Source organism: Eschrichtius robustus, chromosome 15 (genome assembly GCF_028021215.1).
Source record: "Eschrichtius robustus isolate mEscRob2 chromosome 15, mEscRob2.pri, whole genome shotgun sequence".
NCBI classification, from domain to species: domain Eukaryota; kingdom Metazoa; phylum Chordata; class Mammalia; order Artiodactyla; family Eschrichtiidae; genus Eschrichtius; species Eschrichtius robustus.
The window spans coordinates 39,712,936-39,740,888 of NC_090838.1; the positions used below are offsets into that span (position 1 = coordinate 39,712,936).

The 27,953-nt window shown below is 37.7% G+C and overlaps 1 protein-coding gene and 1 non-coding gene across 2 annotated transcripts in view; both read left to right on the forward strand.

Moving 5' to 3' along the window:
• Positions 1 to 27,953, forward strand: part of MSH2 (mutS homolog 2) — a 73,531-nt gene that overhangs the window by 24,852 nt on the left and 20,726 nt on the right. The window contains exons 7-8 of the mRNA XM_068564010.1: positions 1,260 to 1,459; positions 20,495 to 20,604. Of these exons, the coding sequence (XP_068420111.1) occupies positions 1,260 to 1,459; positions 20,495 to 20,604 (310 nt within the window). The remainder of the gene's footprint in view (positions 1 to 1,259; positions 1,460 to 20,494; positions 20,605 to 27,953) is intronic.
• Positions 17,268 to 17,375, forward strand: LOC137778204 (U6 spliceosomal RNA). Its single transcript, XR_011076784.1, has one exon. It is a non-coding gene; the product is annotated as a U6 spliceosomal RNA (small nuclear RNA).

The following is a 27,953-nucleotide window of genomic DNA, read 5'->3' on the forward strand; positions in this document are numbered from 1 at the left end:
CAAAACCTATTTTAATTATGTTGTCAGGGAGGAAAGTTTCTTTATCCTACTACTCTCCTGGTTCTTTGGCTGTGGCCCTATGAATTGGACTGACAAAAGACAGATTAACAAGAGAAAAAACAGAAGTTTATGCTTACATGTGGGGGCACTCAGAGATGAGTAACCCTAGGTTTAGTTGGAACTTGGGCTTATATAGCATCTTAGCAAAGGAACGATAAATTTTCAGAGAAGTGACAAGACAAAGGAAAAGGACTTTGAGTTCCTAGGGCTACAAATTGTGGGAAGGGAAATGTATGGAAACTAAAGGTAGATAAAGGCTAGCTGGTAGGGTTATGTAGGTTCCTCTCTTGTCATCTCCAGGCTGTTAAGGGTCTAAAGTTGAGATTAATTGTTGTCCTTCCTGGTAAAGAAGGAAGGAAGGGGGAGCACCTTGGTAAATTTATGTCCTGCTTTTGGGCAAATAGGGAGAAGGCAAAGAGCTTTCCTCCTTTCTGCTCCTTCTCAATTGCCCTCAACTAAAAATAGTCCTGAAGGACCAAAGTAGTCCTTATGGACACTAGAGTGGCATGTTTTGAGGTGGCTTATTTTGCCCGCTACAATATCTGTGCATGTGTGTGCTGGGTCATGATGTAAAACTATATTTCTTGCTGTGGATTACAGGGAAAAAAATGGAAAGCCACTGATTCCAATAAATTACAAAAGCAATATTAGCTGTGTGTTTTATAGTTCTTGAAACAAGCTAAGATTTTATTTATTGATTTTGAGAAGCAATAAACTTATTTCAGTTTTTTAATTAGAAAATTTTGGCTTTGTACTGTCATGAGGTAATTTTAGAATGCATTTTGAATTTATAAGACTTTCTGATAGAATCAGTATTGAATTTGGCAACATTCTTGAATTGTAATTCTGTTTCATTAAAGATCATTGTTTCCATGTGCAATAATGTGTCAATATCAACAGAGTCCCAATAATGAGATTCCTCTATTTAAGAAATGTCAATTTGATGAAAGGCAAACAAAATTGGGTATATTTCAGTATCATATGATACTACTTAACTAAACATTAATTTGGTTATTAACTAATCAGAAACTGCTTACATCACAGTGTTATGGAGCTTTCCGTCCTCTACAAAAAACTAACATTTCAGAATAGATTCAAGCTTCTTACATGGAGTTTTTGAGTTGAGACATGCACCTAGTTGACAAATTTTAGTTTCATACTAAAATATTTAAGATTAATTCTAGTATAATTTATTTCAGATTAAATTTAGTAGAAGCTTTCGTAGAAGATGCAGAATTGAGGCAGAGTTTACAAGAAGATTTACTTCGTCGATTTCCAGATCTTAACCGACTTGCCAAGAAATTTCAAAGACAAGCAGCAAACTTACAAGATTGTTACCGACTCTATCAGGGTATAAATCAACTCCCTAATGTTATTCAGGCTCTGGAAAAATATGAAGGTAATAAAATGATTTTGTTTTGTTTTCCTTCACTCTCAATATACTTAGCAAATGTTCTGTCCTTTTAAAGTTGGTTCTGGTGACTCATCTTTAAGTTTTCCTAAACTTAAACTTAGGTTTGTGTTGCCCTCTGGCTGTATCACAGAAGCCACAAGTCATGAGACAATTTAGAATTTTTGTTTTTTAGAAATGAATATTAGGATTACGAGGTTTATTAATAGGTGTCTTGCACTAACAGTGGCAGTTGAACAGGGTTTGATTGCTAAAGACTCACAGGACCCGAAATGACAGTGCTTACAAACATATGGTTTATTACGGGAAAAGGATACAGTCTAGCAGCCGCACTAAAGTAAGGATAATGCATCACAGCCAAAGGCTGTCACAGCAAGGGGGCCAGGGAGGTCAGGTGCAGGTACCTATAAAAAGGTCCTTGGTGAGGTGCACCTTCTCAGATCAGGGACCATTATTGTATGCAGAACACCCTGGAACCAGGGAGCCTAAAACAGTCTTGCTGGGCTTTTTAATATTTTGCTGGTCTTGTGGGCGTATTCCTGTTCTGTAACTAGCTTCTACAGCACAGCCCTCTTGGGGCCTCAGTGAGACCAGGTGCAAATCATCGATCACATGGTGCTAAGCTGAATGATCCACCTTGAATCTCCTGGGACTAGAGATTACAAAACAACACAATTAGTATGTTTCATGCCTTGACCAAGGGTCATTGCCAAGCAGGAACTTTAAGAAAACACCGCAGGCTAATTCCAGGCCTGCTGGAATTAACCTTTCCAGTACACCTATGAAAGAAAGTTAAGACAGAAGGTCTTGGTGGTAACAGTTGAAGTCAGAGGGAAGTTACTACAATAAAGTAAGCAAAGTCATATATTAGTTAATGTAGTACTGGTAGATAAAATCAACTTGCTCCTACAAACATAGTTTTTAACTTTAAGTGAACATAAGTTTCTACAGCAAATATTTTAGTAAGTACAGAGTTATATGTCTAATACATAAAGCATTTTAAGTTTCAGAGTTAAAAATCGACATCTCTTAGAACTATTGAAAACAAACCTTTCAATATTTTGAGAAAGCTTTATGAATTTTTTTGTAGGCAGACTTAAAAAAAAACTATGATGACTGGTACAAAATAAGTATAGATTTAATTTAAATTTTATGGTAACCTTTCCTCTTATTTATCTAACAGAGTGTAAAAGAATAGCTAACTGCTTATCGTTTCAGAGTACCACTGTATAAAAAGTATTCCTAGTCTAGTCAAGGCTCCTCTTTAGACTGATGAGGCTTAAATACCCTTGAATTTAGTTCCACCAAAGTGGAATTAAAGAAAATGGGTCTTTAATCTTTTCTGTTTCGCGTTTCCTTAGTGTGGCTTAATTTCCCTCCTTTGTGGCTCAATTTCCTCATCCTGTAAATGAATATCTTCTACTGCTATGATTTTCTGATTCTGTCTCCTCTGGCCTCATTCCAGCAGGATCAGTTGGAAGCACAGGGGGATTGACCAGTGTTAGGGATGTAATCAGGGTGTAATCGTGGAGATAGGCTCTCTAAACAATTTACTCTTACCACTTAACATCAGCTGTTTTAAACATTTCTCTTACATCTCTTCCCTCATGAGGTAAAAAAGCCATCCTTGTCCCTGTGTCCTCCTCTTGTACCTGTACTCAGTGAAGTTTCTGAAAGCCTACATTTCCATATTCCATTCACTCCACTGGCTTCAGCCCTGACCACTGTACTGAAATGGCATTTGCTAAGTGACTTACTTGTTGCTAAATTCAGTGAACACGGTCCAGTCCTTATCTTACTAGGTTTCACTGGTGAGTGTGACAGGCTTTTTTTCCTCCCAGTTTTATTGAGATATAATTGACATATAACATTGTATAAATTTAGGTGTACAACACGATTTGATATGTATATATATACTACGTAAATGATCACCACAGTAAGTTTAGGTAACATTGTCACCTTACGTAGTTAGTGTTTTTTTTCTTATGATGAGACCTTTTAAGGTCTAATCTCTTAGCAGCTTTTCGAATATACAGTACAGTTTTTGTTTTTGTTTTTAATTACAGTCACCATGTTGTACATTACCTTGCCAGGACTTAAATCTTATAACTTGAAATTTGTACCTTTTGACCACCTTCACCCATTTCCTCCACCCCCTGCCTCTGGCAACCACCAGTCTGTTCTGTATTTATGAGTTTGGTTTTATTAGATTCCACATATAAGTGAGATCACAAAGTATTTGACTTTCCCTGTCTCACTCTTTTCACTTGACATAATGCCCTCAAGGTCCATCCATGTTGTTGCAGATGGCAGGATTTCTTTCTTTATGGTTGAAGGATACTCCGTTGTACATATGTATCACAGTTTCTTTATCCATTCCTTTGCTGGTGGACACTTAGGTTGTTTCCGTGTCTTGGCTGTTGTAAATGATGCTGCAGTGAACGTGGGGGGTGCAGATATTTCTTCGAGATAACGATTTTGTTTCCTGTAGATATATACCCAGAACTGGAATTGCTGGATCCTTCTATTTTTTGCCATCCTCTTCAGTGTAGTCACCCCACGCCCACCCCACAACCCCCAGTTCTATTTTTGGCCCTCTTTTCATTCAATACCTGAAACCTTAAACCTGGGATTTTTGAATGAGTTCTTGAAAGTATCCTGAAATTTTATGCAAAATTTTGTGTATATGTATTTTTGGAGGGGGAAAGGAGCTGCAAGTTTCATCAGATATTCAAAAGTCTATGTAAACCACCACCACCCCCAAAAAAATGTAAGAAATATTGCTCTGCATATTCTCTGGGGAATCTTTCTTATTCCCTGAGATAAGCATGGAAGTTAGGAATTGGATTTGAAAGGCTTGGCTCTCTTCATGAACCTCTCTGCATATGTGTGGCTTAATGTACTTGAGAGTTTTCAACAAGTCAGTAATTCCCTACTTTTTCGGTGTTACACTTAATATAAGACCTGTGAGATATCATAACATTAGACATCATCACATACAGACCTGTGAGATATCATAACATTATGTAAATCAAATGCTTTACATTGTCAGTTTGATAACTGATGTCCAGTTAAGGTATTTGAAATCACCCAGCCTAGAAAATATTAAAGGAGGAAGACTGTTCCAAGTTTTGTGGTGCTAAGAGCTATGTATTTTCTTTCAATAACATGGAACATTGGAGAATGTAGGTGTATCCTAGTCACTGGGAACCTAACTAATCTCTCTTGAGTTGATTTACAATATTAGTTTCAGGTGTACAACATAGTGATTCAGTATTTTTGTAGATTATACTCCATTTAAAGTTATTATAAAATATTGGCTATATTCCCTATGCTGTACAATATATCCTTGTAACTTATTTTATCCATAGTAGTTTGTACCTCTTAATCCCCTACCCCTATGTTGCCCCTCCCCCCACTGGTAACCACTAGCTTGTTCTCTATATCTGTGTGTCTGTTTCTGTTTTATTATATGCATTTGTTTGTTTTATTTTTTAGATTCCACATATAAATGATAACATACAGTATTTGGCTTTCTCTGTCTGACTTCATTAAGCATCATACCCTCCAGGTCCATCCATGTTGTTGGAAATGGCAAAAATTCATCCTTTTTTATGGCTGAGTAATACACACACACACACATCTTCTTTGTCCATTAATCTGTTGATGGACACAGGTTCCTTCCATATCTTGGCAATTGTAAATAATGCTGATAGGAATATTGGGATTTGTGTATCTTTTTGAATTAGTGTTTTCATTTTCTTTGGATATATACCCAGGAGTGGAATTGCTGGATCATATGGTAGTTCTATGTTTAGTTATTTTTTTTTCCATACTGTTTTTCACAGTGGCTGCACCAGTTTACACTCCCACCTACAGTTCATGAGGGTTCCCTTTTTTCTACATCCTCGCCAACAATTTCTTACTTGTGGTCTTTTTAATGATAGCCATTCTGACAGGTGTGAGGTGATGTCTCACTGTGGTTTTGATTTGCATTTTTCTGATGATTAGTAATGTTGAGCATCTTTTCACGTGCCTCTCTTGAGTTTAAAATGGCATTTTGCAGAGTTCAGCATAGCTCCTTAGCCTACTGACTTCATGGAGAAAGTCAAAACTGAGGCTAATTTATGAGGAAAAACCAAATGCACTGTCCTTAAAAGTAAAATCATTAAAAGTTTTTAAAAACATATTTGTATATTACTAGAAATTGAGTGTATTCTGCCATCTTGTGATGTTTTGGTTTTGATTAACTCTAGGTTTAATGTTATTTTAATGTTATTCCTGGAAAAAAATGAAAATAAAGTAAATTCAGAGACAGCAGAGGGCAGCAACAGTTTAGAAAGTAGATTTGCATTGAGTGATAAAAGCTCTACTCTAAATTATCTTTCTCCTGTTAAAAAAAAAAGGCTATTTGAAAAATGTACTTGGCCTCCCTTATTCCTCATATCTTTTAAAATTGAAAAGTTGAGACACACATTTGCAGCAACATGGATGGATCCAGAGTTTATCAAACTAAGCGAAGTAAGTCAGAAAGGGAAAGACAAATACCATATAATGTCATTTATACATGGAATCTAAAATACGACATAAATGAACCTATCTACAAAACAGAAACAGACTCATAGACATAGAGAACAGACTTGCGGTTGCCAAGGGGGAAAGGGGTCAGGGAGGGAAGGATTGGGAGTTTGGGGTTAGCAGATGCAATCTATTATATATAGAATGGATAAAAAACGAGGTCCTACTGTATAGCAAAGGGAACTGTATTCAGTATCCTGTGATAAACCATAATGCAAAAGAATATGAAAAAGAATATATACGTGTAACTGAATCATTTTGCTGTACAACAGAAATTAACATAACATTGTAAATTAACTATAGTTCAGTAAAATTTTTTTTAAAAGTTGAGGCACAACCTAAAACCATGGTATTCTGCATTTGGAGCAAATTTCTGATAGTGCTTAAAACAACTCTAAGTATCTAGATTTTGTTGATGAATTTTATTGTAACAGCTATCATACTGAGGTATTAACCCTTCTCTCTGCCCACATCCAAGTAATCATCCTTTTCTGTTTCAGTATATTTAAAAACCTTACATGTGCTATTTTCCCTCCCCTGGTCATTGCATCCTCCTCAATGAACCCATAGTAATCTTTCTTATCACGTCTGATCATATCATTTCTTCCCTTTCGGTTATGAACACATTAATTTGCTTCCCATAACCTACCAGAAGAAGCCCCATTCCTGTGCCTGGCTGGCTGCTACTTCTCAGTCAGCCTCCCTTATACTCCCTCACCTACTCCTCTCCTCACTGTACTGGTTCTCCAGACTGCTCTGATTTCTTATGCTTTTCTCCATGTTTTTCCTTTGTCTTAAATGCCCTTCACTACCTTGTCCACGTGATGGAACCCTACTAATATTTAAGATTGAGCTCAAATATCACCCTTTCTGTGAAGCCTTCTCTGCCCTCCTCATGGAGTTTTCTGGTTTCCATAGCACCTTCTGCTTATCTCCATTGCTTTTTAACCCTAAATAACATAGTAAGTTAGTCTAATAATAATCCCCCCTTTTAACCTGATTGCTCAGTTTCCTTCTAAATAGAAGAGAAGAATATGAAAGCAATTTATTTACAATTTCTGAAAAGGAATCTGCTTTACTAATGTAGCCCTTTTTAAACTTTAGCCTATAAAGCTGCAATTTAAGATCTGGTTGGATTTTGTATTTTGGAGATATTTTCTTTAAATTTCATCTTTATCAGTTTATAAAAGCAAGGTAAACTCTAGTAATTATTCTACCATCCAGAGGTAATCATTATTAATATTTTGCTTTATGTTGTTTCATTCTTTAAGCAAAGTTATAGAAGGCCAGTTATGCTTAACACTTTCTTTGACAAGGAAGACTCGTTCTAATGTAGTTCATATATTAGGAAACAATTTGAGCATAATGTGAATTTTGTGTTGCTTATGCACATTTTGCCCGTGGGAAACACTGGGTGAATGCAGAAAATTGCACCCAGCTGAACTGAGCAGTGTAGGCATACACAAAGTGTACACAGACACACACACACCTCAAGCATCCACCGTGTGTTCATGAGCCACACTCGTTTGCATGTGGTGTTACAGCTTTGCACTACATTTCAGAGGACTCACCATTTCACAGTAACTTACAAGCTGCAACCTTTTGGAAGTGCACCTCCACAAGCAAACTTCATGTCTTTTGTGAGGTAAAATGCATTATTTATTGTAGTATTTTTGTATTTCCTATACATTTAATTTAATTTAACATGTGTAAAACTGCCCTTTAAAATTTTTTTGTTTTTTATTTCTTTTCTTAATTTTATTTATTTTTTCATGGAAGTATAATTGACTTACCCAGTTAGTGTCAAGTAATAGAGGTTAAAGTATGGCAACTAACAATTAGTACTATTTTTACTATTGTAAAATCAGTACTGTTTATTTATTAAATGTACAATTAGAACATTTTTATCCCACCAATATATTCTATTACACTTTTTAAAAAAAATTTTTATTTATTTTTATTTATTTTTTATTTTTTTTATTTTTTTATTTATTTATGGCTGTGTTGGGTCCTCGTTTCTGCACGAGGGCTCTCTCCAGTTGTGGCAAGCGGGGGCCACTCCTCGTCGCGGTGCGCGGGCCTCTCACCATCGCGGCCTCTCTTGTTGCGGAGCACAGGCTCCAGACGCGCAGGCTCAGCAATTGCGGCTCACGGGCCCAGTTGCTCCGCGGCACGCGGGATCCTCCCAGACCAGGGCACGAACCCGTGCCCCCCGCATTGGCAGGCAGACTCTCAACCACTGCGCCACCAGGGAAGCCCTCTATTACACTTTTGCATACAGCCAGTTCTGTTATAATGCAACATATGCATCTCTATGCAAAACTGTGCAATAAAAACTAGTTTACGAGATAAAAGAGGTCAAGGCACAACACTCAGAAACTTCGTCAGTCACACTTCTGGTCACCAAATGTGTGGAGGTTTTGCCCCACACCAAGTGATTTCCTGTGACACTAACTGGGTGTTCTGCAGTTTAACTCAGTTCTGACACTGTCTCCCTGGAGATAGCATCAGATCCCATAGGTTAAGGGCTCAATCCCACAAGCCTGGTGCCCTGCAACCTCTCCACCCAGTCTCAAGGCCAGGTATTACCTGTACTTCTGACCAACCGATTACAGATGAGGTCCCAATGACCCCCCTTCTCGGGTTTAATCAATTTGCTAAAACAGCTCACTGAACTCAGGGAAACACTTACTTACACTTAACAGTTTATTGATACAGGACGCAGATGAACAGCCAGATGAAGAGATAGGGCAAGTCTCGGGGGGGTCCTGAGCACAGGAGCTTCTGTCCTATAGAGTTGAGTTGCGTCACCCTTCTGGTGGATGTGTTTCCTCTCCTGAAAGCTTTCTGAACCGAACATGCCCCCCGCCACCACTACTGGGGTTTTAGGAAGCTTCCTCATGTAGGCATGATCAATTATTAACTCCATTTCCAGCCCCTTTCCCCTCTCTGGATGACGGGGGTCGGGGTGGGTAGAGCTAAAAATTCCAAGCTCCTAATCATGGCTTGGTCTTTCTGGTGACCAGCCCATAGTCAAGAGCTCATCTCGGGTCACCTTATTAGAACAAGAGTTGCTCCTAGTGCTCTTATCACTTAGGAAATTACAAGGGTTTTAGGAACTCTGTGTCAGGAACCAGGAGCAGAGACCAGTACATTTTCTGTTATCTCACAGAGACTAGCATGGTGTAAAATGATACTCATAACTAATCAGTGGAATCAGAAGAGAAAGTCAGCATAGGAAAGAAAATTACTGTTTTGTCAAAATGACAATAGTAAAAAAGGAAAATGAGGTATATTGTCAGAGAAAGTATTACCTGCAAATGACGGAACGGAAACAGGTGGCTGTGCTCAACAAAAGGGATGACGTGACCCAAGAATCTGAAAAGGAAGAGAGGGCAGGGGCCATGAGGGAGGATAAGAGGCCAAAACTATAGGGCGGCTGTTGGTGGTGGAGGAATAACGGAGATGCCCTTGTGCTAAAGGTTGTTATTCAGAGCGATTGAATTATTTTATCTTTTACCATGATTGACTGCACTTCAACTGTTGGCTTCTTTGCTAATTTGGTAGTGTTTTGGCTCCAGCCTCATATTTGTGTGAATACTGTAAACTTTCATTAGCAGCATCTTGCTAGCCTTTTTTCCACTTATGTGAAATTTTTTTTTTTTAAAGTTTTATTCACTTTTTTAAAAAAATTAATTAATTAATTAATTTATTTTTGGCTGTGTTGGGTCTTCGTTTCTGTGCGAGGGCTTTCTCTAGTTGCGGCAAGCGGGGGCCACTCTTCATCGCGGTGCGCGGGCCTCTCCCTATCGTGGCCTCTCTTGTTGCGGAGCACAGGCTCCAGACGCGCAGGCTCAGTAGTTGTGGCTCACGGGCCTAGTTGCTCCGCGGCATGTGGGATCTTCCCAGACCAGGGCTCGAACCCGTGTCCCCTGCATTAGCAGGCAGATTCTCAACCACTGCGCCACCAGGGAAGCCCCTTATGTGAATTTTTAAATCCATTTCATAAATATATTTAAAGGGTCAGATAAAGTTTAATTGTACTTCATAAAACTTCTAGGTTGGAGTTAATAATACAAGGAAATTACGTTAAATTAGTCAAGAGAACATGGGCATAGAATAAATTTTTAAATCTTTGTTAATTGAAACTCATGTCTTTTTATTACCATTTACCAAAATACTTACTAGAACAAGGATGTTAATACTAACTTGATAATTAATTTAGACTTTAGGTTGGTTTTTCCTGTCGTATTCTATTTGGAAAGTCTGATTCAGCAGATTTGTGACTAGTGGTAGGCCTTGGACCTGAGTTAGTGTCGGGAGGACACGTGTAGGGAGGCACCTCATATCTGTTACCCAGAACTCTCCTATAGTTCATTTTTATTTTAGTGTCACTTGCTCATTTAACTTGATTAGAAAATCTTAGTGTCTTTTTCTTAATTATTTTGCCAGCCGTTTCCAGTTACTTCTCAGTTACATTAAATAAAATGTAAATGAGAGAGAAGACGTTTACCAGTGAGCATCAATAATTTAGGTGCAATTACAGCCAATTTACCCAGCAACCTCGACTTTGCCAGACACAGATCTGGGAAAGTCTTCTCGTGGTGGGAAGTTGGGGGCCTGTGGTGTGGTTGGTGTCTGCCTGTGGTGAGTAAGACCAGGCATTGCAAGCTCGTGCCTGAAGGGGCCCGTCAGATTACAGATAATGAGGCAGAATGGTGGGCTGATATTCTGATGAGCTAGGGAAGTCATGGTCTGACTAAAGTGGACCGCTGCTGGTCGGACTACCTGATTATCACCAAATGGGAATTCTGACTGAGGATTTCTCATATGGGTCCACGTTTCAAAGTCTACTCTGAATTCCTCTCTCTAAACTCTGCTTTTGGTGTTCTCTCTCTCAGTAAATGGCCCCATTATCTACCCAGTGGTCTAAGCCTTGGGAATCAGCCTTAACTGTTGCCTCTCCCTCTTTGCATTCACTCAGTCACCAAGTCCTATTGGTATCGCATCATATATATTCTTCACCTCGGACACCTTTCCATCCCGCTGCCAGCACCCTAGTCCAGGCTATAGCATTTCTTACCTGAACTACTGTCAGCCTCCTAATGCTTTTACTATCTCTTGTCTTGGCTCTTTCTAATCCTTTCTCTTTGCTTCAGCCAACTGTCTTTCTCAATATGTAAATATATTTATAAATAAAAATATAAATGTGTTGTTAACCCTTCAGGGGTTTTTCACTGCCTTTATATATTCACTGCCTTTATATTTCACTGCCTTATATTTTTGTGCGATTACTTGTCTAATGTCTGTTTCCCTCACATGCCATAAGGGCAGAGACAAGACTGTTTTGGGGTTTGACAGGCCCCTCATAAATTGTTGCCTCTGCCTATCTCTCTGTCTTTCCTTTCCCTCCTAGGACTCATTGCCAGTGTTTCTCAGACATTTTTGACCTTGTCTCACAGTAAGATAATACATTTTCATTTGACTTAGTGCATACCCATGGGTGTGTCTATGCAGTGTTAAAAAACAAAATTCAACTGAGTGGATTTTAAAGATCTTACTGGCTTTAATGAACAATTCATGAATTGGGCAGCATCCCATCCAGGAGATAGAAAGGAGCTCTCTAGAGCTGTACAAAATGAAAGACATTCATAGGCAGAAGGGAGCTGAAACAAGGAAGTTATAAAAAGCGGGTTGGTTATTGTAAGGTTACTTTCCTTTAGGGGATTGTAGGGGTCTATCAGGTGTATTACCTAACTGGTGCTGATCAGGTGATTCCTGATTGGCTGGTTTAAGATTCCATTTCTGGGAGAGCCAAAACTGTAATTAAGGTAAGCCTCGATTTGGTGACATGGGGCTTAGCATAAGCGACTCCATTTGGGGCCTGTTGTCTTGTTTTTAACAACATGTATACACGGTATATATAAAAACTGAAATAATTATATAATTAATTATATAAACTGAAATAATATGTAAAATTGAACCAACAATACAGTGTACTTTGACATTTTTCAATTTTTTCACTGAAAAATGCTAAGATTTATTAAATTAATTTTATGATGGAGAAAAGTCTGCAGTTTGAAAAAACAAACTGTATTTGTTTTTTGCATCTGTTCAAGTGAACTTGAACATCCTCTGGATCTCACATATACTGCACACTCATTGGCCTTTGTATGTGCTGTTCCTTTAGAGTCAGACATTTATCCCTTCCTGTCTCACCTGGCTTTGTTGTCTTCATCTTTAGATTTTCACCTTCAAAGTCATTTCTTTGGGTAGGCCTACCTTGTTCCTACATTTGAGTACACTCCTGTCCTGGTTATGTGTTTCCAAAGCACCCTGTATTTCCCTGTCATTATACTTGCCATCCTTCTTTGTAATTAGTTTAATGACTGTGTCATCTCTCCCCGACACCTGAGTGTACGGTATGTCCCCAAGGAACAAGTATTCCAGCCCAACTTCTGACATGTAATAGGCCTTCAGAAACTTCTTTTGGGAGAATGAGAAAATACCACTTAGTGTAGGAGAGAGAATGTGTCAGAAAGGAAACTGAAAAGCAGTAAAAGAATGGGAAAGTACTTAATGATGAATGATGGTGCTAGGAGTTCAAGATGCTTTGTCTTACCATTGTTATTTAAGAGGTCCTGAAAGCTTACGGTGTTCTTTATTTTACTTTAGTGTCTATACTAATAAAGGTATGTTAGCAAAAATTGATTAATTCATTGCTTACATCATAACAAAGGACTGGTATCCAGAGGTTGTTAGAGAAGATAAGGGAGAAGCAGAAACAGCGAGAAGGTTTAGCAAACACTTGGGAGTACTCACTGTGTTCCTGACACTGCTAGCTGCTGAGGCTGTGATAGGACCCCAAAACAGTCTCTGCCCTTATAGCATGTGAGAGAAACAGACATTAGACAAATAATCACACAAAAATATAATTTTGATAGATGTCATAAAAGGAGAGTTCTGAAGTGGTATATCAAGAAAGTGCAACATTTTATTTTGGGGCAGTGCACACGCCAAGGTGGTTTTCATTGGTGTTTTTGCCACTTGACAAGTAGCCGTGCGGCTTGCGGGCTCCTAGTTCCCTGACCAGGGATTGAACCCGGGCCCCAGCAGTGAAAGCGCTGAGTCCTAACCACTGGACCGCCAGAGAATTCCCCTGAAAATTAACCTTTCTAAATTAACTAAGGATAGTCTCCATAGTATTTCTCAGTCTATGATTAAGTGGCATGAACATAGGCAAGATGGAGAAAACAAGTCCCCAAACTGGTGTTAATACACCAGTTAAGGCTTAGATTTAGAAGCTGGCCTGGGCATCATTCCAGGAGTATATTTAATGAACCACTTACTCTTTTTTTTTGTTTTTTTAGTATTTAAATATTTATTTATTTATTTATTTTTGACTGCATCGGGTCTTAGTGGCTGCACGCGGAGTCTTCGTTGCAGCATGCGGGATATTTCATTGCGGTGCGTGGGCTTCTCTCTAGTTGTGTCATGCAGGCTCAGTAGTTGCGGCGCATGAGCTCGGTAGTTGTGGCTCACGTGCTTGGTTACCCCACGGCATGTGGGATCCTAGTTCCCTGACCAGGGATCGAACCTGCGTCCCCTGCATTGCAAGGCGGATTCTTAACCACTGGACCACCAGGAAAGTCCCTGAACCACTTACTCTTGATAGACTCATGGGCTTTCAGTTTATCCTGAAATTTGTTATAATTTTTATCATAGTAAATGATGATGAAATGTTTGATAGTGATTAAATTATGCTTTGGGTTGTTACAGTAGTGTAAGTACTTATGCTTATTGACCTAAACGTTGCAGCAGTTTCTGAGGCACATAGCAGCATTCTTTTAAAATTTTTCCTTGTGATGAGAATTCTAAGGATTTACTTACTCTCTTAACAGTTTTCATACGTATCATACAGCAGTGTTAACTATAGTCGTCATGCTGTGCATTATATCCTTAGTGCTTATTTATCTTGTAACTAGAAGTTTGTAGCTTTTGACCACCTTCCTCCAATCCCCCTCCCCTCCCAGCCACAAATCTGATCCCTTTAACTATGAGTTGTTTTTGTTGTTGTTGTTGTTTTAAGATTTCACGTATAAGTGAGATCATAAAGTATTTGTCTTTCTGGACTTCCCTGGTGGTGCAGTGGTTAAGAATCCGCCTGCCAGTGCAGGGGACACGGGTTTGAGCCCTGGTCCAGGAAGATCCCACATGCCATGGAGCAGCTAAGCCCAAGCACCACAACTACTGAGCCTGTGCTCTAGGGCCCGCAAGCCACAACTACTGAGCCTGGGGCCACAACCACTGAAGCCCGCATGCCTAGAGCCCGTGCTCTGCAACAAGAGAAGCCACTGCAATGAGAAGCCCACACACCACAACAAAGAGTAGCCCCTGCTCACTGCAACTAGAGAAAGCCCGCGTGCAGCAATGAAGACCCAACGTAGCCAAAATTAAATAAATAAATAAATTTATTTAAAAAAACAAAGTGTTTGTCTTTCTCTGACTTATTTCACTTAGCATAATGCCCTCCAGGTCCATTCATGTTGTTGTAAATGGTGGTATTTCCTTTTTTTTTTAATGGCTGAATAATATTCCATTTTGTGTGTGTGTGTGTGTGTGTGTCTTTGTGTGTGTGCACGTGTGTGCGCGCACGCCACATTTTCTTTATCCCTTTATCCATCGATGGATACTTAGGTTGTTTCCATATCTTGGCTATTGTAAATAATGCTGCTGTGAACATGGGAGGTGCAGATACCTTTTCAAGTTAGTGTTTTGGGTTTCTTTGGTTATATTCCCAGGAGTGGAATTTCTGGATCATATGGCAGTTCTAGTTTTAATTTTTTGAGGCTCCTCTATACACAGTTTTCCATAGTGGCTGTACCAGTTTACAGTCCCACCAGGAGTGCTCAAGTGTTCCCTTTTCTCTGCATCCTCACGAGCATTTGTTCTCTTGTCTTTTTGATGATGACCATTCTAACAGGCATGAAGTGTTATCTCATTGTGGTTTTGATTTGCATTTCCCTAATGTTGAGCATCTCTTCAGGTACCTGTTGGCCATTCATATATCTTCTTTAGAAAAATGTCTATTCATGTCTTTTGTCCATTTTTAAATTGGATTAATTGGGGGTTTTTTGCTATTGAGTTGTGTTGTTAGTTTTTTATCTATTTTGGATATTAGTGCCTTATCAGATAAATGTTTTGCAAATATTTTCTCCCCTTCCATAGGTTGGCTTTTCACTTTGTTGATTGTTTCTTTTGATGTGCAGAAGCTTTTTGGTTTGATGTAGTCCCACTCGTTTATTCTTAATTTTATTACTTGTGCTTTGGGTGTTATATCCAAAAAATTATTGCCAAGACCCATGTCAAGGAGCTTCTCCCCCATGTTTTCTTTTTTCTAAAAAAAATATTTATTTATTTATTTGGCTGTGTTGGGTCTTAGTTGTGTCATGCAGCGTCTTCGTTGTGGCATGTGGGATCTTTCATTGCGGTGTGTGGGTTCTTTGTTGCGGCACGCGGGCTCTAGAGCGCTCAGGCTTAGTTGCCCTGCGGCCTGTGGGATCTTAGTTCCCCCACCAGGGATCGAACCCACGTCGCCTGCATTGGAAGATGGATTCTTAACTACTGGACCACCAGCCAAGTCCCTCCCCCATGTTTTCAGGCCTTAACAAATTTAAGTATTTAATCCATTTCAAGTTAATTTTTTGTAAGTGGTGCAAGATAAGGGTCTAGTTTCATTCTTTTACATGTGAATATCCAATCTTCCCAGCACTGTTTATTGAAGAAGATTGTCTTTTCTCCATTGCGTATTCAGCAGCATTCTCAAAAATGAAATCTTCAGCGAGTTATAAATGAATCTTTAGGGGCTGACAATGAATCTGGAGTTCTTAGAGAAATTATTGAATTTGATTGCTTAGATATTCCACATTTTGATGCATTTAAGGAGTTAACAGGGACTTCCCTGGCAGTCCAGTGGTTAAGACTCTGTGCTTCCACTGCAGGGGACGCAGGTTCGATCCGTGGTCAGGGAGCTAAGATCCTGCATGCCGGGGCCACAAAATAAAAATTATTAAAAAAAAAAAAAGAAGAAGAAGCTAACAGTTATTTCCCAATGTGATCTTTTGTATTTTTCCTAGGTGAGTGTTGCGTGTATCAGAACTAATGACCAGTGATCGGTTGCTTCATTAGTCCCTTGCTCCCTTCAGAAAGTCATTCATTCAGCATAGAGTTATCGATTGCCTACTTTGTGCCAGGCATTGTTCTGGGAACTACAATGGTAGATATGACAGATAAGGTCCTTCTTATGGAGGTTCAGTAATAGTGGAAGGGAAGAGAGAGATAAATAAATGAGCAAGAATTTCAAAGAGTAGTAAGTACAACAAAGAAAGCATAATATTTTGATGTGACTTGGCTGGGCCAGGAAGATGCTGGATATGGTGGTCAAGGATGGCCTCTCTATGGAATTGCTGTCTCAGGTGAATCTCAAATGATGACAAAGAGCTCACTGTTAAGATCTAGGGGAGGTTAGTGGGGCCAGCTAGTATAAGTGCCTACAGCTTGACTTGTTGAAGGAGTGAAGGGAAGCTAGGGTTGTCAAGCATAGAGATAGAGAATAAGGGTGCTTGTTAGGAGGTGAGGCCAGAGAGGTGAGGCCTATCCAAGGTTCTTAACATTTTTCGTGCTGTGGACCCTTTTGGCTTCCAATAAAGTCTATGAACCACTTGTCAGAGTAGCGTTTTTAAATGCATAAAATAAAACACATAGAGTTAAATAGGAAGCCAATTATATTGAAATACACTTATCAAAATATAAAAGAAATTCTTGAGAAATAAGTCCTTTTTATTAATGCATTAAATAACATGATCTGAGTGAAGTTCAAACTTCTTTAATTTTGAACTAATGAGTTTAAATGTTAAAGTTATCTCCAAAAACTATAATATGATATGAAAATATATCTGGAATTTTAATTGATGACAAAGATACAAGTACTGATGATACTACTGTGGTTTATTACTTACATTAACAATGGAAGAAAATGCTTGATTCCAGTTAGAGGTTAGAGAAAATGAAGATGGGATTTACTTCTCTTCTTTGTTTATGTACTACCTTGAATTCAAGGATCTATGGACCTTTGTTTAAGACCCTGGGATAGATCATGTAAGGCTTTTTAGGTTGTGGTAACTAGTGGAAGATGGAGTTTATCAAAACCCAATGGGTGGTGCTCGCTTTGGCAGCACATAACACTAAAATTGGAATGATACAGAGAAGATTAGCATGGCCCCTGCTCAAGGATGACTCGCAAATTCGTGAAGCGTTCCATATTTTTAGGTAATAGTATTATTAAGATTTTATTTTAGTTTCTGTATTTCTGTAATTAAAAACAATCGTACTGAAAAGTATGTTATTTTGTTACTAGAAATAAACCAAAAATGATTTAAAAAAAAAAAAAACCCAATGGTGCCCATCAATTGATGAATGAATAAATAAAATGTGGCGTATCTATACAATGGTATATTGTTCCTCAGTCAAAAGTAAGGAAGTACTGATGCATGATACAACATGGATGAACCTTGAAAACATTATGCTAAGTGAAAAAAAGCCGTCACAATATAGTGTGATCCATTTATATGAAAAGACCAGAATAGGCAAATTTATAGATTCAGAAGGTGGATTAGTGATTGCCTAGGCTCGGAGGAGTGGCAGGAGGTTGGAAGGAAATTGTAAGTTACTGCTAATGGGTACAGGATTCCTTGTTTCTTTTTTTTTTTTTTTTTAATTTATTTATTTATTTATGGCTGTGTTGGGTCTTCGTTTCCGTGCGAGGGCTTTCTCCAGTTGCGGCGAGCGGGGGCCACTCTTCATCGCAGTGCGTGGGCCTCTCATTATCGTGACCTCTCGTGTTGCGGAGCACAGGCTCCAGACGCGCAGGCTCAGTAGTTGTGGCCCACGGGCCTAGTTGCTCCGCGGCATGTGGCATCTTCCCAGACCAGGGCTCGAACCCGTGTCCTCTGCATTGGCAGGCAGACTCTCAACCACTGCGCCACCAGGGAAGCCCTCCTTGTCTCTTTTGAGGGCAGTGACAGAGTTTGAAAATTGATTGTGACGAGGGTTGCACAAATCTGTGAATACACTAAAAACCATTGAATCGTACACTTTAAAATGGAGAATTGTTTGGTATATGAATTATATCTCAGTAGAGCTGTTATTTTTAATTAAAACCATAACCAATTGGGGGAAAAAAAAACCCAGTTGGAAATTGCCAACTGGGGCTCAGTACAAATTACAAGTAGGGGAAGGAATTCAAGATGCTAGTGAAGGCTTGCGGGATATGGAACAAGTGAGCAGAGGAAGGGACTTTTTTTTTTTAAAGATTGCACAATTTTATTAATTAATTTATTTATTTATCTTTGGCTTTGTTGGGTCTTTGTTTCTGTGCAAGGGCTTTCTCTAGTTGCGGCGAGCGGGGGCCACTCTTCATCGTGGTGCGCGGGCCTCTCACTATCGCGGCCTCTCTTGTTGGGAGCACAGGCTCCAGACGCGCAGGCTCAGTAGTTGTGGCTTATGGGCCCATTTGCTCCGTGGCATGTGGGATCTTCCCAGATCAGGGCTCGAACCCGTGTCCCCTGCATTGGCAGGCAGATTCTCAGCCACTGTGCTACCAGGAAAGCCCAGAGGAAGGGACTTTAACTCTGAGAAGAGCTGCAGCAAGGTGGGCCTTTGTGTGTGAGGGGCTAGAGGACATGTTCTGAAGTTTATACAGGTACTTCTGTAATAATACTACTTGTGTTTTCTTGGAAAACCTTACCTTCTTCAAAGTCATGTGCTAGAAAACAGAACTTACAGAAAAAAATAGAGATAAGGTAGACCTCAAAATATATGAAAAATTTTAAGTGATTAATGACAAAAGCATTAACAACCTTTAATAAGAACAATAGCCTGCGTAAATCTCCATTGCATTTGTAGCCAGCATCAAGTGACTCTTTGCAGCTTTAAAGTCTGGGGCTCATTTCCTCCTTTGAGATGCCCTTTGAGGGCATTTGCTTCAAATGTCACTTTCAACAAAGTTAAAAATCTGAACCAGGGTATATAGAATTCAGTTAAATAAAAAATTTCTTTTTAAACAGTGGCAGATGTTTTTGTACTCTTCATCTGTACTCAGCCTTTCCACATATCTTAACGTAGTGGAAAGTATAATGGTCATTAAGCCAGCTACTCTGAGGTCTTTGTATGTTGCTAAGCTTACTCTTAATTGTGTGAAAGCTTTCCCTTGATCTCTTCAAAACATTAATGGGCTGGGGGAAAAATCATTTGTGAACCAGTGCCACCACCATGTTTTGCTGCCATCATTCCCCTTTTTACCAATACCATATGAGCTAATTCAGAATAAAGAACCAGGCATTGTAGCACAACAGACATTATGTGGGCAAAGTGTTGTTTATAGACTGTCTAAATAATGTTTCACACATATGTACTATTTTCTAAATATGTCTCGATGCTGTTGTGATTAATAATAAAATATGAATTCTCACAGTAGTTTTACTGACTGCCATCATAACGTTTTCATCATTTTCTCAATCAAGAGCTATCAATACGTCTGGAAAATGTTGGGAATTATTGCTTTGGAGTGAAATGCAGTATGCTAGAGATCACTTGCAGCATTCTCCTAAGGGAATTTATTGGAGATCAGAAGAAAATCCTTGTATTATAACCAATAATAATGCGTGGTAACTATTGCTGAGCTTCTATTGTGTCAACTACTGTATATATACTAAGTATAGTTGTCTTATTTATTCATCTTCTAGGTAGCTGTTATTATTACTCCCGTTGTAATAGACAAGGAAAAGGAGGCTCCAGATCACAGAGCCAGTAGATACCAGAGCAGGGATTGGCTTCCAGGTCTCTCTACTCATGCCTTTCACACTATAGACTCTGTTGCTTCACTTACTTCTCCTCACATAATTCCCCAGCATGTGCTCTTAAACAGCATCAAGCGAAGTTCCATTTACTTGTGGCTTGATTTAACCTCTGTTAATTGGAACACTGTATTATTAATGGAAATTAGGGATTTATAAGGTAAGTTAGATATTTTATTTTAATGACTTCAACTTTGTGTTATTAAATCTAAAAAGAAATGCTATTCATTTGGTTGTAATTAATGTCACGTTTCTGCATCTATAGTACCTCTTCTGAAGGAGATTAACAGACATGCAGGGCAGGCAGTGTTTTATTAGTCGGAAACTTTGAGTGCCAGATCATCTCCCTTACTATATAAGTACTAAACACATTTGAATTAAGATACCTGAGTAAGTAGTAACTTCAGAGATCTGCTACACAGTTTGTGCTTTTGGGATCAAAGGCTGCTCATTATCGCAGAGTTTCATGATTTGTAGTTTTGTATTTTTAATATAGGACCTATTTATTTATTTACTTTTTGCTTTCTTTTAGGAAAACATCAGGCATTGTTGTTGGCAGTTTTTGTGACTCCTCTTATTGATCTTCGTTCTGATTTCTCCAAGTTTCAGGAAATGATAGAAACAACTTTAGATATGGATCAGGTATGCAATATACTCTTTAAAACAAGCAGCAGAATAGTTTTGAAAAGCAAAGGCACATCAGAAAACTTTCCAGATTTCTCTTTTTAGTATTTAATTTTGGTACTTTTGTAAGGCACCTTTGAGACAGTGGATGTAAGATTAAGTGATGGGAAAAGGTTTCTAAACTTTTTTTTAATTATCATTTCAGTGGACAAAAATTAAGAAAGATTAACAGAGGAAGTGAATATTGGGCATAAGTGGTCTGGTTAAAGGAAATTTCATAAATAAAAGATTTCACATATGCAAGCTGAGTTTTGTTTTAATTCCAAGAGAGAAGGAAAGTTATAGTCACTGGAAAAGGGAAGGGTATAGAGGTAAATATGGAACATAAGAGAAGTCAGCTTCTCTTGTTTTATTTTCCACGTAGGGAAAGTCTTTGGGGGAGGAGGTTAGAGTATGGGTGTATCTCCTGAGTAGTTGTATACTAAAAAGTTAACCATGACTCTAAATACTAATATTTTGAAATTTTCTACACTAACTTTCCTGTTAAACATGATCATGCAAGGAATATGTGCTTACATTATTCTTATTAAAGAATAGTTAGATCCTTTGCATTCTTCTTGATAACTGGATTAAGTGGAGTTAACATTTGCCATATATGATGTTGATTTATTTTGTTTTTACTGGATCATTAACTGAGATTTAAAGAAATTAAACCCCGTTTACTCTGTGCTCTTTGGATTTTAGAAGCACGTGTGTGTGTGTAGGTATAAATGCTTCTTTTCTGGTAATTTGTCAGTGATAGGGCAATCTTTTCCATTTACTTGTAGGTTAAGCAGTCAGAAAACTTGCATCGTTCATCCTTTGTTTAGGAAAACTTGTGTTTTAGCTCTTGTTTCCTCTGTAATGTTGCTATTAGTGGAATGATTTTGGGTGCACAACTTTTAGATCATTGGGAGCCCAGCAATCTGTTTTAACAAGCCCACCAGGTGCTTCTGATACATGATTAAGTTTGAGACCCACAATATATTAAGGCATGGAGATAGCAACTTAGAAGTTTCTAATAAAGCTGGCCACAAAGGGCAAAATCAACTGCAGCATTTCATCAGAGCTTTGCCTGGCCTCTGGGTTCCTTCAAGTGTGTAAATAGGTATAATGACATGGAAAAGTTCAATTCTTGCTTTCCCACCCCTCTATTTTAGTCAGAGTTTTTGTTAACCATCAAGAGCTACACATTTACTTGCTTTCATTTAAAGGAATGTTTACAAATATCCAACTCTGCCCAATCACAGGTAAGGCCACATCCTCACCTGTTGGGAAGAAGGGAGCAGCAGTATCCAGATGTTTAAACTCTGTGCTCTTTGGATTTTAGAAGCACGTGAATGTGTGTGAGTGTGTGTGTGTGTGTGTGTGTGTCGTCTATGTGTGTGTAGGTATAAATGCTTCTTTTCTGGTAATATTTTGTCAGTGATAGGGCAGTCTTTTTCATTTACTTGTAGGTTAGTGTGCTTGTGGGTAGTTTTCCAGAAAGATATTTAAAATACCGAGATATAAATTTTTAAAGTGTTTTTCTTTATTTGGTGCTTTTCTACTTATAAATGGAACACATAGTATTAGAACAAGTGAAACAAAATGATGGAAAGAAATACAGAGTCAAAAATGGCCGTCCTTGATATTTTTCCTTCCCTCTTTTCAGGTGAACAATGTTAACAGCCTGGTGTTCTTTCTTCAACTCCATTGTATTATCCTTATTGTGGGTTAAGGATTTTTACTTCGATCTGAAATACTTGACACATATCTGTTAAAGTAGAATTTGCTGTGACTGTAAAATACTAGTCAGTGTTAATTCTTGAATGATGCTATGGGATTAGAGCATTATAAGATTTTATAAATGTCTGGGAAGAGTGGATTGGGAAGGTAAGCAGTGCAATAATTGGTCGGATATAGACTGAAAAAGAAGAGGTCATTTGTCCTAATTTCATTGCTGTCATTTTAGATAGACAAGCCCCAGTTTTTAAATCTGAAAGTAGAATATTAAGTAGTTAACTTTGTAGGGGAAGAAAAACTTTTCTTCTCCTTTCTTAGGTTCATTGTTTGGGGGACTGCTAATTAAACTGACCAAAAAAAAATTAGCAAGAGAACAGACTTTGAGTTCACAGAAAAATGTGACTCAGGGAAGCTGTTAGCATTTGGGAATATTAGGGGAAGGGGAGTGGGAGAAAAGGCCCTTGTTGGAAAACAAATGGCTTTTAGGAAAGATAAATGAGCTCTTTGGAGAAAAGATGGAAGATATGATAGTTTTGACTTCCCTGGTTGTGAAACTCCCTGGGAAAGGACTTAAGGACAATTGAGTTCTTTGGGGAGGCTCTGCTTTTAAGAGAGTTCAGAAACAAAGTCTACTCTCATGCTTTCATCTCAATATAATTTTTATGCCACAGTGACATGTTGTGGACCCCTTCAACATAAGCACTGTGCCAGTAAGATGTGAGTTATGGGTTTGCTTTTTAAAAATTTTCTGAGTAGATTATTTGTGGTTAAACTTAATATCAATTAGGACTCTTTATTTTTGCAGGTAATCTAAACTCTCAATACACCTTGGCTCATGAAATTTTAAGTCTAGAGATATGGTAGGCTTTATTTAGAGTTGCTTTATTCAGCAGCTCTGTGAGGCCATCCAAAGGACCTAATTTCTTGATCTCTTCTATTTTTTTGTGATTTAAATTTTGACCTAAGGCTGGTTCCTCTTTTGGCTCTAGGATGGCTACCTACCAGTAGCAGTTCATGCCGTATTCCAAGAAAGAGTCCTGAAGTTTGCCTTGATGGGACTATTTAAGCAATGATTGTGGCCAGAGAAATAGAATGTGATGTTTGGCCTAAGATACAAGGGGTAGGTTATTTCTCTAGTTGGAGATACACAAAGTAAGAGCACTACTGGGAAGGGAGAAGGAGGGAAATAACTGTTGTAAGACCACCAGGAGTGTCTCCTAAGATTCTGTCTTTATTCTCAGTTACAGACTTTTAAACTTAGCTCAGGTTATGAGGTGAATTCAACCCTTCACTGTCATTGTAGATATTTGTAGTGAATTTAGGCATTTCAATTACATGACTCAGAACCACTTTGAGAAAACCTCAAGAGGATATCAGTCGTTTCATGTATGATCTCATATTTTCTACCTGCGCACTTAGGAATTCATGTGATGAGAGGAGCAGTCATTTATATGAGTGGCTGGGTTAATTTTTATTTTTTCCTAGGCTTAGCTTTTTATATAAATGCATTGGGTGTTTTTTGTGGCTGCTTTCCATAAATCTTATAGAAAGGTTTTCCATTTTTGAAGTAGATGTAGAACAAAACTACCCCAAGACAGGGTTCAAAAAAAACAATGACTTTTCACAAAAATGTAAACAATATTTGTTTATTGGGTGGTTCAGTGAGATGTATTAAATTTTAAACCTTTCTATATGTATTTGGACCATTTTATCTTTGAATCTTAGTTTTCACATACACTTATTACTGATATTTCATCTACTATTGGAAAAGTAATGACTTTAGATAAATTTTTATTGAAAATACTGGGACAGAAGAAATTGAAATAGTTTTTAAAAAGCCACAATTGAATAATCCTCATACAACTATATCATTATTGTATAAGTATATGTAAGTTATAAACATACTTTATAACTTTAAATTAACTATAACTTTAAATTAAATATGAATACTTTAAAGTTTTTGTACTTGGAAACGAAAAAGAAATACAAAAAACGGAAGTATTCATATTCTTCCATCTAGAATTAACTGTCAAAATGTTGACATTTTTTCTTACAGTTGTCCTATAAAAAACAAAACACTGTTTTTGTAAAACTGATACCTATATAAAATAGCATTCACACGATGCAGAAAGGTAGAGAGATGGTAGTTAAAAATAATCCTCCACATCTACCACCCAGAAATAACTAACATTTAGTCTTTTCTCAAGTATGGGCAGTATTGAAGGTTTAGAGGACAGATGTTGAAATTTTGTGTTTTAGTCCCTTACAATAAAGTATTGTCCCACTCAAAATCCTAGTAGTGCCTCCATTGAGACACAGCTAATGGTACAGCTAATGGTCTTTTTATGGTTATGTACAGACAGATGCATAGATAGAGAAACGAGCTCATACTATAGAAGTAACTTCTAATTTTAAAAGGATCCAACCTAATGGTTTTCAGTGTAACAGAAAAAAAAAATTATGGGAGGGAATTGTTGAACTTCAAATGAATAATTTTTCACCATAAGAGAGGGAAAATAATCTAAAACATAGGTTAAAGAAACTTACATTAGAAAAAATATGAGGAGATTGGAGATTTCTTTGAAGGACATGTTTCAATTTTGGAGTATTAATTACCTGCTCTGAAAGTTGAGCAGTTAACCACTCTTGTATGTGCTTCTATAGAACTCCCTTCATACCTCTTGGTTTTTAATAGTTATATTTTTACACTGGCCAGGTCTAAAACATGCACAACATGTCTGTAGCCTTAATTCCAATTTCCAGGTTGTTTAATGTTCATGTTTATATGTAAATGGATTCAGTGCTTACCATGTCCTTTTACCATGGCTTCCTCATTCCTAGCTTTAAAATGCTTGATTCCATTTTTATTTGGCTAGATCTGTTTTTCAGGTGTTTTGGGTTTTTAAAAAAGAAATGTTGATGGATATTATAGTCCTTGAATTATTTCATGCTTGATAAGCATATCTGTCTTTCAGCTTTATTCTTGAGCAAATCTTCATTATTATAGTTACAGCTTTCCTAAACTTTGATTGTGATGCACCACTATCTTCTGACATTCAGTGTTAATGAAATGTCTGTTATCACTTTGATTTACTACCGCCCTCTCCTCCCGCCCGCCTCCCCATCCCCGCATTCCAGGTAATCTGCTCTGTCTGGATGCCTGAAGAATTCTTCGTTCCTGTTCCCTTTCCTTCACCCCTTATCTTTCCCCACTTTCACCTTCCCCCTTTCCTCTGTCTGGCCCCCTCTGGGCCTTGACTCCTTTTTCTTTCCTTCTCTCTTCCCACCCCTTTTCCTTCCTTTCCCCTTCTTTCTATCCACATCCTTTCTCCTGTTAATTTCTCCATCCACTTTCCTCCTTTTTGAGGTATTTAAAAGTTTAAAATTTTGATTATAAAATACTTGTCATACTAATATAATCAACATTTGTATGCACACTATAAAGTCCTGTTTGCATACATCCCTCCACAGAATTACATGCTATCCTGGAATTGGTGTTTATTATAATTTCATGCATTTCATTAATATTAATATTTTCATATTTCATTAATATGTACTGTTGGTTATTTCTAAACTTTATAAATAATATTGTCTTATAAGTATTTTGATTGAAATTGCATTTAATTTAATGATTAACTTGGGGAGAATCAACATCATTACAACAGTGAGTCTTTTTTAAAATTAATTAATTAGTGAATTTAACATCTTTTTTGGAGTATAATTGCTTTACGATGTTGTGTTAGTTTCTGCTTTATAACAAAGTGGATCAGCTATACGTATACATATATCCCCATATCTCCTCCCTCTCAACATTGAGTCTTTCTATCCATAAATATATTTCTCCTTTTTTCTTTTCTTTCCAGTGATTACATTTTTTGGAGGGGAATTTACATAAAATTAACCAATTTAAAGCATGTTATTCATTGGTATTTAGTACATTTACACTGTTGTGCAACCACTACCAGTTCTAAAATATTTTCATTACCACTGAAAGAAAACCCATACCCATTAGCAGTTACTTACTTTTCCCAATTTCCCTAGATGCTGGCAACCACTAATCTACTTTTCGTCTCTATGGACTTGCCAATTCTTGACATTTTTTATAAATAGAATCATACAATATGTGACCTTTTGTGACTGGCTTCTTTTATGACTCAATAATATTCCATTATATGTATATACTACATTTTGTTTATCGAGTCACTTGTTGATGGACTTAAAGGTTGTTTCTACTTTTTGGCTATTATGAATAGTACTCCTTTGAACAGTCATGTACAAGTATTTGTTCAGTTCTTTTAGGTATATAACTAGGAGTGAAATTGCTGAGTCATATGATAATTTTATGTTTAACTTTTTGAGGAATCAGTAAACTGTTTTCCATAGTCCCTGCACCATTTATCATTCCCACCAGCAATATATGAGGATTCCAGTTTCTCCACATTCTTGCTAATACTTGTTATTTTCTGTGGGTTTTTTTGGTTTTGTTTTGTTGTTTTAATAGCCATCCTAGTTGGTATGAAGTTGTATTTGATTGTGGTTTTGATTTGCATTTCCCTGGTGTCTAATGATAAGTATCTTTTCATGTATTTGTTGATCATTTTATTTTATTTTTAAATTTTATTGATTGATTTTTGGCTGCGTTGGGTCTTCATTGCTGTGCACAGGTTTTCTTTAGTTGTGGCAAGCGGGGGCTACTCTTCGTTGTGGTGCATGGGCTTCTTATTGCTTTGGCTTCTCTTGTTGTGGAGCACGGGCTCTAGGCGCATGGGCTTCAGTAGTTGTGGCACGTGGGCTCAGTAGTTGTGGCTCGCAGGCTCTACAGCGCAGGCTCAGTAGTTGTGGCGCACGGGCTTAGTTGCTCTGCAGCATGTGGGATCTTCCCGGACCAGGGCTCGAACCTGTGTCCCCTCATTGGCAGGCGGATTCTTAACCACTGCGCCACCAGGGAAGTCCCTGTTGATCATTTTATATCTTTGGAGAAATGTCTCTTCAGATCCTTTGTTCATTTTTAAGTTGTGTTGTCTTTCTGTTGTTGAGTTGTAAGTGTTCTATTTATATTCTGAATATATTTCTAGTAGATATATATTTCTGAGTTTTCCAATTGCTAAAAGTTGTTCATAGTGATTGCTTATTATTTTTAAAAGGACTGCTGTATTTGCAGATAGATTTCCTGTTTATTTTTAATATAATTTGTTTGTGCCTCCCCTGACACTTCTTCCTTTCCATAGTTTGTCTGTTTTTTAGAGAATCAACTTGTCTAAATTGACCTTTAAAATCCTCTTTTGTATCTTTGGGGTTTTTTTTTTTTCATTAATTTCCATTCTTACATATATATTTCATCTATTTTTGGTCTCTTTTCAGCCTCTTTAGTTGAGCGTTCACTATTTTTCCAGCCTTTTCTTTTTTAGTAAGCACTTAAGATTATACTTTTCTTTCAATGTGGTGTTTTAGCCAACTGAATCCTATACGTTTTGCGAGGTACAATTTCTTACTTAGTTTTAAGTCCTTTATTCCATTATCATTTATTTGTTCTTTGGTTTGTCATTTGTTTAGAAGTAAGTTTTTGTTCAGAAGTAAGTTTTTAAATTTCCAAGCTTGGTATG